Source organism: Simochromis diagramma, unplaced genomic scaffold (genome assembly GCF_900408965.1).
Source record: "Simochromis diagramma unplaced genomic scaffold, fSimDia1.1 OVJJ01000617.1, whole genome shotgun sequence".
Lineage (NCBI taxonomy): Eukaryota > Metazoa > Chordata > Actinopteri > Cichliformes > Cichlidae > Simochromis > Simochromis diagramma.
Window position 1 is genome coordinate 122,071 of NW_024386953.1, and position 17,179 is coordinate 139,249.

At 42.3% G+C, this 17,179-nt stretch overlaps 1 protein-coding gene across 1 annotated transcript in view; it reads right to left on the reverse strand.

Annotated features, from left to right (window-relative positions):
* Nucleotides 1-12,345: 12,345 nt before the first annotated feature.
* Nucleotides 12,346-17,179, reverse strand: part of myo15b (myosin XVB) — a 116,752-nt gene continuing 111,918 nt past the window's right edge. Inside the window, exons 48-53 of the mRNA XM_040038600.1 lie at nt 16,330-16,478; nt 16,121-16,251; nt 15,026-15,159; nt 14,812-14,945; nt 14,450-14,590; nt 12,346-12,444 (exon numbers count right to left, since the gene is read on the reverse strand). Coding sequence (XP_039894534.1) covers nt 12,364-12,444; nt 14,450-14,590; nt 14,812-14,945; nt 15,026-15,159; nt 16,121-16,251; nt 16,330-16,478 — 770 coding nt within the window. The 3' untranslated portion in view covers nt 12,346-12,363. The remainder of the gene's footprint in view (nt 12,445-14,449; nt 14,591-14,811; nt 14,946-15,025; nt 15,160-16,120; nt 16,252-16,329; nt 16,479-17,179) is intronic.

Sequence of the window (17,179 nt, forward strand, 5' to 3'; positions counted from 1 at the left end):
CTCTGCATTTAAAATATAATATATAAAAAAGAAACAGAAAAAAGAAGTCGGTGTGGATTTAAAAAGGCAGAATACTGTGCAAGAATTCCTGTACCAAAAATATATTTTGAACATTTAGATTTTATTTTTTATTATGGTCAATAATATTGAGATTTACTGATTTAATGCAGGCTTTTACAGGCTGGGGGTTTTAACAGAAATGCCCATTAATTTTTGATTATACTTGATGATGATGTAGAACCATCTCTTTCTGATCACCTCCTTACACTGAGGAGCTCTGAGTTTTCACTGAATGAGAAGAAGGAGACCATCCAGTACTTCTTTTATTTCAGCTGAAATCATCTCTGAAAGCACAGCACCAGATACCCAGATTACTATTTCATTCTACAGTTTGGAGCTAAATTAACTGTACCTGACTGGACGCTCACTTGTCTGAGTAAAGCTAGCCAACTGACTTACAAACAAGGGAAGAATTGAACCTCAGGAATGAATTAAAGAAAATTACAAACTCTTAAACATACCAGAGACAATTTCCTGGATTACCAGATATGTAATGATTTATTGAATTGTGATTACCTTATTCATATTTTAACTACCTTAATGTCAGTATTCTGCAAACTTCAGGTGGGTTATGTTTGCATCTGGCAGTAATTATTTGTATGTTCTGTATCTCTTTGTGCTTTGTCCATGTCAGTTTTCTATTGTAAAGATAGCCCATACTTGTTTGAATTTTGAGTACTTTCATTTTCATTTATAAATCCTTTACAAGGCACAAATAGTCCTCATTTTAGATGATCACACAAAATATTTAACTTACAACTGCCTGAATTAACTGTGAATTGCACTATGAAATAAGTATTTCTAAAATCTCTATTAATACAATCACAATGATCTTATATTTTACTCATTACATCTATAAATGTGCATCTGAATACTTTACTAATCACCTATTTAGACTTTCTAAATTATACCAAGAGTTTATCAATCAAGAATAAACATCTGTATTTAAAAAAAAATACCAAGGAGGAGTAATGCTTTATAAATGATGAATTAAGCACTTACTAATACCTTACGGATGCTTAATAGTGTAACATTTTAAAAAAGTGTACCTCACTTCACTACCTACCTTTCCTTGGACTCAATGAAAACTTCAGTGAGGTCAAGGCTAAAAGATTATGAACAGACGCTAGGACGCACTTTTGCAACACAACCATTGTCTATTGGACTGAACGCAGATGATGTGACTGTCATGGTCCGCAGTCCGTGCCAGTTGACCTGCCATGTCTATGTTGTGTTTTGTTGTTGTTCTCTCCCGGTCACTCATTTCTACCTTTACTTGTTGGCGTGTGTGTCCGGGTTTTCCTGTGACACCAGGCCTGGCGAGTTATTCCCGCCATGGGGTCACCTGCAGCTGATCAGCCTCGTAAGGGCAGAGACTTAACAGAGGAGCTGAGCTTCAGTCGATGCTGGATCATTGTGAGAAACTCTGTCAGTGCCTAGTTAACACTGTGAAAGTGTTGTGTTAGTCATAGGAGCATAGGAAGGTACATAGGTAGATAGGAAGTCCTGCCTTTGCATTCCTGACAGAACGATCCAGAGTGGGGAGGAGAATGCCCTCTGAAGGGCTTTTCTCAACAGCCTCAATGAGGATTTGAAGCGTGAATTGTCCGCTGAAGTCATTAGATGCCTTAATCTCCATGTGTGTTAGTACAAATGTATTATCATGGTTGAGATTCTACCTGTGTGGGAGATCTCAGACTGTTAATTTTTAAATTTGATCTCTCTGAGACCTGTGCTGTGAGGCATGGGTTCCCTGAAGGGTCTGTACTTGGCCCATTGCTGTTTTCTTTGTATCTGCTGCCTCTTTGTCTTCTTCTACGTTTTTTAAAAGTAACCTTTCATTGTTACGCTGATCACCTGCAGCTTTATGTTCCTTAAACATTGGAAACTATGCTGATTTGTCTAAATTAGAAATTTGTCCATTTGCAATTAAGGACTTGTTATCTGATAATTTCCTGCTTCTTAATACTGATAAGACAGATTTGATGGTCAATTGATCACAAAAATTGATGACATTGTCATAAATTGCAGGGACTTGGATGTGTGGTTTGACTCGGAGCTCTCCTTCAAGTCTCATGTAAAAGAGACAACAAGGACTACCTTTCATCACCTTAGGAACATCAATATCAAACAAGTTTTATCACTTGACACTGCAGAGGTTCTTGTCCATGCATTTGTGTCTTTGCACATTTATTATTGTAACACTCTTCTTTCTGGGTTACCAACGAAAAGTTTTAGAGGTTTACAGATGATACAAAATGCAGCTGCTGGCATTTGAACCAAAACTGGGAAATTTGAGCACATTTTCCCAGTACTGAAATCTCAAAGAATGGAGATGCCGGTAAACGTAGGGGTGCTGGTGGGCACAATTACAGACGCCTCCCTACTTGGTCATCAGTGTTCTGCAAAACTCATACTCAGCACCCATACTCACCAGTGTAATGATCTCATTGATTCGAGTGTTTGATCAATCAAGTGTTTGATCAATGAAATTATTTTCATTGATCAAACACTCAATAGGAAATTCAAACTCCCATTGACACCTCTTACTGAACCTCTACAGGTTTCTGCCTTAAAACAGCACTAAGCTCACACAAATCACCCATCGCACTAAGGCCATTCAGCTCTCCCTTTCAGGCAGTCATGTAAGTTTTGATTTTTCCTCTGTTCCTACAGTTTACCATGACCTAGCTGAAGTGTTTAGCAAGGACTTGGCTCTCTCACTTCCTCCGCAGAGACCATATGACTGTGGAATTGATCTGCTCTTGGGGGCACCACTCCCCACCAGTCGCCTGTACAGTCTTTGTAAGCCATGGAACCCTACATCACTGATTCTCTGACAGCTGGAATAATCCGCTCTTCCAAGTTCAAGCAGGGTTCTTCTTTGTGGAGAAAAAGGACAAGTCCCTCCATCTATGCATTTACTTTCAGGGGCTGAACAAAATAACCCTAAAGAACAAGTATCTCCTGCCACCACTATCTTCCGCTTTTGAACGGTTACGGGGGCCACCATTTTCATAAAAGTGGATTTAAGGAATGCCTATCAATTGTCCTTGGTGAATGACTTCTTGAAAGATTTCATTAACCACTGTGTTTTTGTGTACCTTGACAATATTTTGATTTTTCAAAATGTCCATAGCTGAACACGAGAGGAATGTTCACCAGGTGGCACAGCAAGCATTCTCCCAAGTCAAACAGAAGTTTGCCTCTGCGCCCATCTTGGTGCAACTAGACTTCTCTCAGCCATTCGTCTTAGAAGTGGATGCTTTGTGTTATCCCAGGACTCCGGGGGTAAGCTTCACCCATGTGCATATTTCTCTTGTCATCTCTCACAGGCTGAGCAGGAACTGCGACGTGGGACATTGGGAATTGCTGGCAATAAAGCTCACCTTGGAGGAATAGAGGCACTGTCTAGAAGGGATGGCGCAGCCACTCTTCATCTGGACGGACCATAAAAACATCCGTACCTGTAAATGGCAAAGTGCCTCAACTCCCTTCAAGCCAGGTTCTTTACTCAGTTCAATCTAACCATCACGTACAGACCCAACTCTCGTAATGTGAAGCTGGATGTGCTCTCTCTGCAAATTTCCTCACTGGACGAGGCCTCCGAATATGATGAGACGATCCTGCCTGCAGCCTGCATCATCGTGGCCCTCAGATGGGAGATCGAGGGTATAATCAGAAACACTCACCCTGGTCACACATCGCCCTGAATTTCATAGCTAGACCACCACCATCCTCAGGTAATACCACCATACTCACTATTGTGGATCCTTTTTGTTTTAAAGCTACCCATTTCATTGCTCTGCCCAAGTTTCCCACCGCCTTGGAGACTTGAAGCTGTTGACTGATCATGTGTTCCACATGATCAATCGGACACAATTACTCAAAACACTGTGTCCGATCGGGGTCTGCATTTCACATCGCGGGTTTGGAAGGAGTTTTGCTCCATTCTGAGCTTCACGCTGGATTGTTGTGAGAAACTCCGTCAGTCCCTAGCTAGCATTGTGAAAGTGTTTGTGTTATTCGCTCGTGTGGATTGTAGTAATGGCTGCCTTTGTGGTTTCCAGAAGAATTGCAGAAACAAGTGGAGAGAGGTGTTTGACCTATTGGACTGCTGTCACACATTTTGTAGTGACTAGGGCTCAAGCTATGAAGCCAGCAGAAACTGACCTTGTGTGGGTGTGTCCTGCTATCCCCCCTACCTTAAGTGCCAGTTTTTTTGTACAGCTGACTCCCATCAGCAATTAAGAGTACTTAGGGCCAGAGAAAGGTGAGCTTTAGTGCCAGAGAGCCTTGTTGGTTTTTGTAGCTAGTGAGCTGTGTGTATATGGTGACTGATTGTTCCTGCTCTGTGGAGAGGAGTGTGTTTTAGTGACTAAACCTTTTTTTAATTTACTTTTCCGTTTATTGACCAACACCTGGATTTTGTTCTCTTCTTTCTTCAAGAGGTGATAGCGGCTTGTCCGTCTCTTTTGGTTTAGCTGGTAATAGGAACATTAATAAAACCATTTAACCATTTTGCCTCCCTGTCTCCTTTTTTTTTTTTTTACCCGGACACCTTTTGTTACTTTCCCTCATCTCCTGGACCTTTTACTATATATATATATATATATATATATATATATATATATATATACTACTTTTCTATAAAGCAAAATTAGAAACAGCACCCAGGAAGTTGCAGAAGTCCCACAGGCAGAAAAGGTGAAAGAAATTTTTGAAACCACCTTTTGTCATTTAGCCTGAGAGGCCTTTGGATTTTAAAAACCCTGGTAAGCCAAGAAGCAGGAACAAGAAATTAAACCAGATGTCAACAGCAATGTGGGTTTCTTCCTGAAAGACAGCATTCTTTATCGCCGGCAGGTTTCCTAGAAGAGTCAGGGATGTGGTACTAAATTTGCGGCACTCTGTGCCATGAGGGTCATTTGGGGAAGCATAAAACCATTGCACACACATTAGGATGCATTTGCACTGGCCAGGCCTGCGTGCAGATGTGGCCTAACATCAATAATCCCCTCCAGAGCCTTTACCAATTATTAGCACCCCATTTGAATGGCTGGGAACGGACATCATCAGACCTGTTGAGAAAAGCAAATCAGGCAACCGTTATTTGCTGGTCATATAATGGTTGCCTGCTTTGCTTGCAGATTAAATTTCAAGTATCTTGAAGTCTTTCCTCTGAAGTGTATAAAAGCAAAATCTGTGGCTTTTTGTCCGGTGCAGTTTTTTTCAAGGTTGGGATTCCCTCATGAGATCCTGATAAACTGTTGAACTAATTTTATGCCATCTTTATTAGAGCAGGTCTACCAGCTTGTTGGTATCAAAAGCCTTAAAACCACTCCTTACCACCTTCAAACAGATTGCCTGACTAAGCCCTTCAAACAGACCCTGAAGCAAATGTTACGCAAATTGTTACCTGAAAACTGATATGTGGTCATCAATTAAGGGGCTCTCTCTCTTTACTAAAAGAGACACGGGACGGTGACCAGAGAGCGGCAGGGGCTACTAATTTTATCTCTTATGATGAAAGAGTGACTTGGAGAAGATGACTGAGCTAGCTCCAAGCTTGTATGGCAGATGCCCACCAACATCAGAAAGTGTGATATGATTGGTCAGTCCGGGAAAGGTAATTTAATCTTGGACGAAAGGTACTTGTACTCCTTCCAAGTAACGATAGCAAACTGCTAGCTAAATGGCAAGGACCTTTTCAGATCCAGTAGAAACTTGGAGCTAGCAGGTATAAGATGGCAACATTCATACCCGACACCTAGAATTAATGATATGATTGAGCGCCTTGGAAGGCCTGATACCTCACAACTCTAGTTCTCTGCAAGGGCTATTGGCAGGTGATAATGTGTTCCTTTATCTACCTTGAGAAATCACCAGTACAACACTTCTTCCTTCAATTATTATTTAGTAAAGCATAGTAAAAAATTATCATGCCCATGGATCTCTTTTGTTCAATAACCACAGGCTGTAGAACAGTTTGCTGCAGTCCATCTTCCCAAAAGAGTACCTCAACTTAACAGTATACAAAGTTTTATATGAGAATGTGCGTCTATCTGATTGGTTAAAACTGATAGGGAGAAATCATAATTTACACTTAATTCTTCCTTCGTTGGTGCCCCAAGCTGGTCCCAGCCTCTCAGCACTCAGCCTTGTCCAATTCAGGGGAGCAGCACCTGTTACGGCCCGTGGCCATAGGAAATCTGTGTTAGCTGCTGTGTTGTGTTTCTTTACTGTGTTTTAAGAATCTCTGCAGGTCCTTCCTCTAATAAAGAGCAGTAGGCTGCTGATTGGACCATGGATCATTGGACTGGGTTAAAAAAAAAAAGCTGTTCTGCCAGCTGCCGGAAGAGAGAGAGAGAAGCGAGCGAGAGTGAACCGATTTGACAGCAGACTCAGACCTGGCCCTTTGTCTAATTTTGTGTATGTGTAAGTGAGCTCCTCGAGAGCCGCCAAATGTGAGTATATGAGTCCAGTGCTTATGTGTGCATAGGCTGAAGCCGAAGGGGTGTGTCGCCTTTTTGTTTTGAACTGTTTTCTTCTGTTTCTGGGCCAGGAAGCGAGGGATAGTCATTGTCATTTGTTTGTTTTGTTTCTTTCTTAGGGTTTAGTTAGTTTTCTCTGGTGGGACTTAGTTGGTTTTGTTTATTATTTTGGCCCGGGCTCACCTTGGAGTTGTGCTTCTTGTCACTTAATAAAATCACCTTTGTTTTTTTTACTCATAACCGGGTTCGTTGTTTGGCTTGGGAACCGGGGGGGGGGGGGGGGGGGGGGGGGGGTTACTTGCTTCTCTCTCCTCAGAATCTTATGTGCGTCTCTACATGCCTAGACTAGCGGCGTAACAGCACCTAAAAGGGGAAGTCTGCTACATGAGTACTAAATGCTTTTCCCTATTCTCTCATCTTTCACCCAATAACACGCTGTCCTAGTGACCGTAAAAGCAACCCTGACTGAGACTCCAGATATTGTTTTGTCTCAAGTAGTCCCAATGACCCACCTTATCATCTGTATTTAGACAGAAAGTGTAGAGGTTTAAAGGTGAAGGGACACTGTCTGCATGTCTAAATTCACAAGCTATTGTTCATTATTATACCTAACATAGGTACCACTCACTCAACGCTCAGGGGAGCTGACCACCTGCTGGACACCATGAAGGCTATTCCAATTCACAGTCCTGCCTTTTGGATTACGTAGAGCCCCTGCAACATTTCAGAGGCTGATGGATGAGGTACTGTGTGTTTTGTCAGAGTTCACTGCAGCGTATCTTGAGGATATTATGACTTATAGCTATACCTGAGACGAACCCCTCAAACATCTAGCAAAGGTACCATCCAAGATGGCGCAGCCACGTCCAGACGCCTTCCTGACCACTCCGCTCCGACTATCTACTTTTCTTGTTTTTTACCTATTTTTTGCTCTGGTTTTCATCCCAAAATCATCTAGTCTTATAGTTTACAACAGCGGATCACTTATAAACATCGGTGCCAAGATTGCACATCTAATCTTGGACACTTTTAAACCCGACCCTTCCTGGCCGCCAGAGATTCTACGCGGCGCGGAGAACAACAAAGGACGGGCCGCTCATCCGAGGCGCAGAACAAAGAAGCGCCGGGGGAAACGCGCTGGTATTAGGAACAGACTGAGACAGCAGGCGCATCGCGCACCACTGCCCAGTATCCTACTGGCCAATGCACAATCCATGGAGAACAAGCTCGACAACCTAAGAGCAAGGGTCACCTTCCAACGTGACATGAGGGACTGCAACATTCTGTGCTTCACGGAGACATGGCTGACCCCCACCGTGCCGGACCAGGCCGTAACTCCGTCGGATTCATTCTTTGTGCTCCGCGCGGACAGAACGGCAGAGTCAAACAAAACCAAAGGTGGGGGAGTGTGTTTCATGGTAAACAGAAAGTGGTGTGATGCCAGGAGCATTTCTACTCTCTCCAGCGGCTGCTCGCCACATCTGGAGTTCCTGAGCATTAAGTGCCGCCCTTTCTATCTGCCCCGTGAGTTCACCTCGGTCATCGCCACGGCGGTCTACATCCCACCCCAAGCGGACACAGGTATGGCTTTGTCTGAATTACATGATGTGCTGAGCTCGCTTCAAAACAAGGACCCGGGCGCAGCCCTCATTGTAGCAGGAGACTTTAACAAAGCGAACCTCAGACAAGTCATGCCAAACTTTTACCAGCATGTCTCGTGTCCAACGAGAGGGGATCGAATTTTGGATCACTGCTACACGCCATACAAGCAGGGCTACAAAGCTGTCTCACACCCGGCTTTTGGGAAGTCTGACCACAACGCCATCTTCCTCATCCCCCAGTATAAACAAAGCATACGGAGGGAAGAAGTAACCACGAGGGAGGTAAAACGGTGGACTGCCCAATCAGAAGCTACGCTACAGGACGCACTCAACGACGTCGACTGGGACATGTTCAGAGCATGCGCAGTCGACATCAACGAGTTTACGGAAGTAGCAGTATGCTTCATCAATATGCTAGCGGAGGAGATTATCCCCACGGCGAGAGTCACCACATTCCCAAACCAGAAACCGTGGATGGACAGATCAATCCGCACTGCAGTAAACGCCAGGACCACCTCCTACAACGCGGGTCTCGCCACTGGCGATATGAGCGCCTACAAAGCGGCCTCATACGGCGTGCGGCGCACGGTGAGAGATGCCAAAGGCCGGTACCGGGAACGTGTGGAGTCCCACTTCCACCAGGGCGACACACGGAGTATGTGGCACGGACTACGCACCATTACGGACTACAAAGCCAGGGACACTGCGCTGATCAACGCTGACTCTGCATTCACCAACGAGCTGAATCAGTTCTACGCCCGTTTCGAGGTTAGCCAGGCGGCTAATGCTATCTACCGCCTGACTACCGAGGACAGTGACGTCATCAGCGAGAGACCGGTGACCAGCATCGCGGAGCATGACGTCCGAGCGGCACTGAGGAGAGTGAACACAAGGAAAGCGGCGGGGCCAGGCGGCATCACCGGCCGTCTGCTGCGCTGCTGTGCTGACCAGCTAGCAGGTGTGTTCACTTACATCTTCAACGAGTCCCTGGCGAAGTCTGTGGTCCCCACATGCTTCAAAAGATCCACCATCATCCCTGTGCCCAAGAACAGCAAACCCTCATCCCTGAACGATTACCGGCCAGTTGCACTGACCTCGGTAGTAATGAAGGTGTTTGAGAGGCTGCTGAAGAACATCATCTCCTCCTCCATCCCAGACACCACAGATCCGCTGCAGTTCGCCTACAGATCCAACAGATCCACAGAGGATGCCATCGCCCACGTCCTGCACACCACTCTCAGCCATGTGGACAAGAAACAGGGTAACTATGTGCGAATGCTGTTTGTTGATTACAGTTCAGCGTTTAACACAATAGTGCCCTGCAGACTGTTCACAAAGCTGAGGGATCTGGGACTTAACAGCCGTCTGTGTGCATGGGTGTTGGACTTCCTCACTGGCAGAACTCAGGTGGTGAGGGTGGGCAGGTGCTTCTCCAACAGCATCACCATCAACACAGGAGCACCTCAGGGATGTGTCCTCTCGCCACTGCTCTACTCCCTCTACACTTCAGACTGTGTGGCCACCCATGGCTCCAACACCATTGTGAAGTTTGCTGACGACACAGTGGTGTTGGGTGCCATCTCCAACAACGATGAGACGGCCTACATGGATGAAGTGAAGAATCTGGCATCATGGTGCCAGGACAACCACCTCCAGCTGAACGTCAGCAAGACCAAGGAGCTGGTGGTGGACTTCAGAAGGGGTCAGCACAGAGACTACAAGCCCATTATCATCAATGGAGCTCCAGTGGAGAGGGTGCAGTCCTTCAAGTATCTTGGTGTCCACATCTCCTCAGACCTGACATGGGCTGCCCACATTCAGGTCCAGACCAAAAAGGCTAGGCAGCGCCTGTATCACCTACGACAACTGAGGAAGTTCAGGGTCTCTCCAAAGATCCTCAGGATTTTCTATACAGGTGCTGTGGAGAGCATCTTCACACAGAACATGACATCGTGGTTTGGGAACAGCTGTGTGAAGGACCAAAAAGCTCTCCAGAAAGTGATCCGTACAGCAGAACGCTGCTGCAGGATTGCTCTCCCCCCGCTTCAGGACACCTACACCAGGAGATGCCGGACTAGAGCAGCGCAGATACTGAAGGACCCATCCCATCCTGGCAACAAACTGTTCCAACTTCTGCAATCTGGTAGAAGGTTCCGCATCTTCCGGGCAAGGACAGAGAGACTGAAGAGGAGCTTCTATCCCCAAGCCATCCGTGCCCTAAACACACACACCCGCCCTCTCACATCATCTATAATTGACTGAGTCAGGACTCTTCCAGACACTAAACCAAGGCACAATGTACATTTCAATTCCTTTAATTTTAAATATGTTTATATTGTCTATCCTGTAAAATAGTCAGATGTCTATTCATATTAATGTACAGAATTCACCTGCTTGCTGCTACTACTGCACATTCACCCAATATATATACTACATTATATATGTTTTTCCTCTACACCCCCCCCCCCCCCCAATTTTTTTGCACGTCGAGGAACGTGTCAGGCTACATTTCACTGTGTGTTATACTTGTATAACTATGCATGTGACAAATAAAGAACCTTGAACCTTGAACCTTGAAGGTATGAGGGCATCTCCAAGCAACTGTGCTAACTGTTAATCCATCAAAATGTGTCTTTGTCGAAGATGAAACTGAATATCTGGGATTTGTCATAGGAAATGGGGTGATAAAACCGCAAGTAAGCAAAATTGGTGCTATTGAGTCCTGCCCTTTGCCACAGACAAGAAAACTTACATCTTTTCTTGGCATGGCAGGGTTCTACCACCGATGTATCCCTATTTATCCCTCTCTGCCAGGGCGTCTCCCCCTCACCAATGTAATAGGCTCTAGGTGTCCTAACTAGATTTGGTGGACGGAGGAGACAGAGGCAATGCTCCAGTCACTGAATAAGAGTACAGACTTGTATAGCCCAAATTTTGTTTTAATCTTCAAACTGATGCTTCAGATAAGGGTCCAGGGGCTGTTTTTCTACAGGGACCACTGGATGAATGACACCGAGTGGCTTTCGTTAGCCGCAAGATGTTCCCAAGAGAGATGAGCTATTCGACGGTTTCTGTCATTTTGAATTATTTTTGTAGTAACTTTGTTTTGCAGTATAATAAAACCCATTTCTTGAAGATTAAACCTGTACCTGTATGTTCTTGGCTGCTTGGTCCTTGATAGTTATAGATTGAAGAAGGCTCTTGGATGAGAAGTAAAATGTCTTCAGAAACTTGAAGTCCAGCAGCCCTCTTTTTTCAAGCTCTTAAGAGTGTTAGATGTATTATTTGTGAATTTTACTGAAATTATCAAAATTTAAAAAAAAATCTAAATTCAATGAATATTTTTTATGCAGTAGTAAAATGTTAAACATTTGATATGTTTTCTATTTTCTATTGTGAATTATGAGTTTATGAGATTTGCAAATAAAATATTCGGTTTTTATTTATATTTTACTTTTTTTCTGGAATTGGGGTTGGTCTTGGCCTGACTTGGAGATGCCTGGATCACCTCATCTAGCTCCTTTTGATGTGGAGGAGCAGCGCCTCTGCTCAGAGTCTCTCCCGAATGACCAAGCTCCTCACCCCATCTCTAAGCGAGAGCCCAGCCACATTATGTCTTCCTAAATACATATCACATTGAAATAAGAATAACTGAGAAAGCTTGTCTTGATGTATACTTAAGTAAAGCTCAGTAGGTGTGCAGTCATGGAGTACTCATTTGTGAATTGTCATAAAGTAAAATATTTATTGCTTTGATTAACTGCAGAGTTGTAAATTTGATCAGAATTACAGCTTTCAGGTTGCATCTGTGATCATTATACTTCATTTATGGAAGCCTACTAGTGAAAGAAGATAGGAAAAAAAATGCACATACGCTTTATTAAGCAGGTAATGTAAATCTTTAATGATGCTAATTTACTTAAATGACATCAGCATTCATTCCAATAATTAATCAACTTTGCATTCCAACAACAGTTTATAGTTCAGATTATGATCAAATTTAAGGCTTACGTTTATTCTAATACTTTATTGTCTCTAACTTAGTATGCTCCTTAATGAGTGTTACGTGTTGCAGGTTTCCATTCATATAACACAGGACAGATATCAGGATCATGTTTCTACTCAGTTTGTTTCAACAATAGCAATAATAAAACAACAATAACAATAAAAAGAACAAACCCCGTCTTTTCTCTCTGTATCTACTGAATCTACTTTGAAATGGAACTGGAGATTGCCGGTCGAATCAGCTCTTCCATTAATAGAGCAAGGGTGTGGCACAACTGTTTAGCCTGAAACAGATATTTAAAAATTAAATTAGACTTGAATGCAAAAATCTTTTGACAACTTCTTTGGTGATGTGTGTCCCTGACAACAAATTAGAAGTTAACCCACTGCACAAAATCATTGACAAGCATTTTGACATGTGAGTAATCATTTATTGAAAAAGTCTTTAAATGAGAGGATTTATAACACTGGAGAAAGTAAATGGATGTTTTTTTTAATGTATTAAGGGATGCTTTGGTCAAATGTTAAAACAACTGATTGAATAAAAGATTAATTGGAAATGCCAAATTATGGAAAACAAATAGTATGAAAAACCCGCAGAAGTATCAGGACATTTTTATCCTCTAATACGACTGTGGAACACACCAAGATGCCAAACGAGGAAAATGCTTTTTTGTTTCAGAAAAATACAGAACACACACAGTGAAATACAGGGAGTGCAGAATTATTAGGCAAGTTGTATTTTTGAGGAATAATTTTATTATTGAACAACAACCATGTTCTCAAAAAACTCATTAATATCAAAGCTGAATGTTTTTGGAAGTAGTTTTTAGTTTGTTTTTAGTTTGAGCTATTTTAGGGGGATGTCTGTGTGTGCAGGTGACTATTACTGTGCATAATTATTAGGCAACTTAACAAAAAACAAATATATACCCATTTCAATTATTTATTTTTACCAGTGACACCAATATAACATCTCCACATTCACAAATATACATTTCTGACATTCAAAAACAAAACAAAAACAAATCAGCGACCAATATAGCCACCTTTCTTTGCAAGGACACTCAAAAGCCTGCCATCCATGGATTCTGTCAGTGTTTTGATCTGTTCACCATCAACATTGCGTGCAGCAGCAACCACAGCCTCCCAGACACTGTTCAGAGAGGTGTACTGTTTTCCCTCCTTGTAAATCTCACATTTGATGATGGACCACAGGTTCTCAATGGGGTTCAGATCAGGTGAACAAGGAGGCCATGTCATTAGTTTTTCTTCTTTTATACCCTTTCTTGCCAGCCACGCTGTGGAGTACTTGGACGCGTGTGATGGAGCATTGTCCTGCATGAAAATCATGTTTTTCTTGAAGGATGCAGACTTCTTCCTGTACCACTGCTTGAAGAAGGTGTCTTCCAGAAACTGGCAGTAGGACTGGGAGTTGAGCTTGACTCCATCCTCAACCCGAAAAGGCCCCACAAGCTCATCTTTGATGATACCAGCCCAAACCAGTACTCCACCTCCACCTTGCTGGCGTCTGAGTCGGACTGGAGCTCTCTGCCCTTTACCAATCCAGCCACGGGCCCATCCATCTGGCCCATCAAGACTCACTCTCATTTCATCAGTCCATAAAACCTTAGAAAAACCAGTCTTGAGATATTTCTTGGCCCAGTCTTGACGTTTCAGCTTGTGTGTCTTGTTCAGTGGTGGTCGTCTTTCAGCCTTTCTTACCTTGGCCATGTCTCTGAGTATTGCACACCTTGTGCTTTTGGGCACTCCAGTGATGTTGCAGCTCTGAAATATGGCCAAACTGGTGGCAAGTGGCATCTTGGCAGCTGCACGCTTGACTTTTCTCAGTTCATGGGCAGTTATTTGGCGCCTTGGTTTTTCCACACGCTTCTTGCGACCCTGTTGACTATTTTGAATGAAACGCTTGGTTGTTCGATGATCACGCTTCAGAAGCTTTGCAATTTTGAGACTGCTGCATCCCTCTGCAAGATATCTCACTATTTTTGACTTTTCTGAGCCTGTCAAGTCCTTCTTTTGACCCATTTTGCCAAAGGAAAGGACGTTGCCTAATAATTATGCACACCTGATATAGGGTGTTGATGTCATTAGACCACACCCCTTCTCATTACAGAGATGCACATCACCTAATATGCTTAAATGGTAGTAGGCTTTCGAGCCTATACAGCTTGGAGTAAGACAACATGCATGAAGAGGATGATGTGGACAAAATACTCATTTGCCTAATAATTCTGCACTCGCTGTAAAAACAGATCAAAAAGTCATTACCTGTTTGAGACGAATGGTGATTTTTTTGGGAGCAGCTGGATTGCCATAGTCAATGTCCACGGCTGGCACCTTGCCTTTTTTATTGGGGTGAATGGTGCGCATGAACTGAACATCAGTCAGAGGAATCCGAAACACTTGCTCCTGCATCAAACAGAGACAACAACAAAACAGCTGATATGATGTATCATACACCTTTTGGTTAGCATTAGCAGAGAGATTTGTGGCTTGACACAGGACAAATTATGCTTCAGACTGGATCTTAGACTTATTTAATGAAAAAAACCCACTAAACTCTATGAAAAAATCATCAGGTTCAGAAAAGAAGAACAGAAGGCAAGACACACTCTTTAAAAGACCAGCACCTGTGTTTTGGAGTGTAGGAACAGCACTCCTTCCTGGTTGATGCAGACCACACATGGAGAAGGACAACCACGCTGGCTCACCTTCTCAGCCAGGAAAGTGTTGGATCCAAACAGGGGCAGAGAACTCAGAATCTCTGAAAAATACAAAATTTAGACAAATATTATCAACAGAGGAGGAAGAGAAAAGATGAGCTAGAGAAGAGATACTACCTACCAATGAATTGTACTTTGGCATGTTGAGGGCTAAGGGACTGCATGGCAGCAATCTGGCCCTGACAGAAAGTGAGGATCTCCTCCACTTTATTACGGAGCCCAGTCTGTGAAGGCAGGTACCCCTTTATTTCTGACCTTAAAGAGAAATGCACAAATCAGTATATACATACATTTACTAACATTACATACATGATGTTAGTGACATGTTTCAAAGAATAAAATTTGCCAGAAAGTTTTTCAAAAGTGTTTCTCTTTATTGTCCGGGAACACTGTATTCAGTGCTTACAATACAAATCAGGACACACCTACTCATTTAGTCATCAAAACTGGATAAAACCCTTTGATGGATACCAGCACAACCCTGGCAAAATCAAGTGGCCAGCGTTGAACTTGGAAACTAAAACATTGCAGTTCCTCTACTGTCTACTTGAGGCTCTAAATATGTGTCATTGCCCCCAGACTCTCATACTGAAATGCCAATCTTATAATTCTTGGGGTCAAAATGTTTTTTGGCTGTTACAAAAACTGTTTTGGTCTCGCTGGACAGTTTTCCTGTTCATAACAGCTGCAGGTTGTTTTTTTAATAACTCTAAGTATCTACTTTTGGTTTGTGAAATTCTAATATATTACTTCTGTGTCTGTAATTTGCCACGATAAAGTTATGAATATAACTTGCTAGCCTCAATTGCTAACGTAGCACCGCACCTTCTTTCTTGACCATTTTAAGTGATGACTGCATGATATTTCTTGAGATATTCGCAATAGTTCAAATCACCCACTGCACTGAAGAATGTAAAATATAAAACATTTTTTTTACCCAATTATGTGTTATCAGATGGCTGTTCTAAAAAATAAAAAATAATAATAAATAAATTAAGTATCATCAAGTATCACACCTCTGTAAAGGAAAAACAACTTTTTATTTGTATTTTTATATTTTGAATTTAACCAAACAAAAATATGTTAATTAGTCAGATTTTTAAAGAAAGCAGAAACACACACAAGATGGAGCTCTTTGAGGCAACAACAGGTGATTAAAGGTAGTCTTTTATAAACAGTCCACTCTTAAACTGATTATTGTGACTGTGTAACTCACAGTGAGAGCTGGTCCTGCAGGCCCAGAGCCAGATGCTGCAGGGCTGACAGCATTGCTATCTGCTGGATTGTTGATGACCCTCCTGTGACAGGAGGAAGCATCAGTTGCCCGCTCAGATAGTCTGCAAGAAGCTACACACAAACACACACAAGCAGTAATGGTTAGATTAGAATAAGATTATTCAAGCTACATTCAAGTCATTATATTACCTGTTGGTAGTGGAAATCCACATAAAGGTCATTGATAAAAGAAAGAGGCATTCTCCACATCACTCTTCTCAGCAACAAGGAGCTTGAGTTGTCCTCCACCAGAAAGTCAAACAGGTACTCCTCAAAATGAAGGGGACGCACCATCCCATCTAAGAAGTGGGGAGCAGAGGAGTAAGGAAGGGGGCAAAAATCTGTTCATCTTTTTCTTAAGTATCCACAAACATCTACACTGAAGGGACAACATAAAAGAAAAACTTGAATGCTTGAACCCTGTAGTGAGGAATCCCGTGCTTGTGCTGTTTTGTTGGGAAATGGTTGGGTTCAGTTGTTCTGCACTGTATTGTTTTGTTTTTTTTTTGTTTTTTTTTTATATACCTTGGTGTTAAGACAATGCCTTTTTTAGGAAAAATATTTCTCATTTCAGGCAACCATGACTTTACAGTAAAAGCACCATGTGGGTACTAATATAGTGAAAACAAACAAGCATTATGAAACATTATTTTAATAATGAAAAAAGGTAAGCAACAGTAGTAAATGTGAGCCTGTTCTACCCTTCTTTTAAAAGTTTTCTGCTGGCATTAAATTTGGAATGAAAAATGTATTTCAAATGAGAAAAACACTTTAATATTATTAATATTATACATACATGCACAAATATTTATACATGAAGGTGATATGCTATGTATAGTTTTTCAAAGATTTACAAATTACCTTTTAGAAATAGGATTGCAGATGTTTTGATATATTTGCACATAATAGCTTTAAAGACAGGAGTTTGAAGTTGTACAGTACAGTACTTTAATTTGAGTTGAACTTTTTTTCTGTGTCAGACAGAGCTGTCATTATTCTG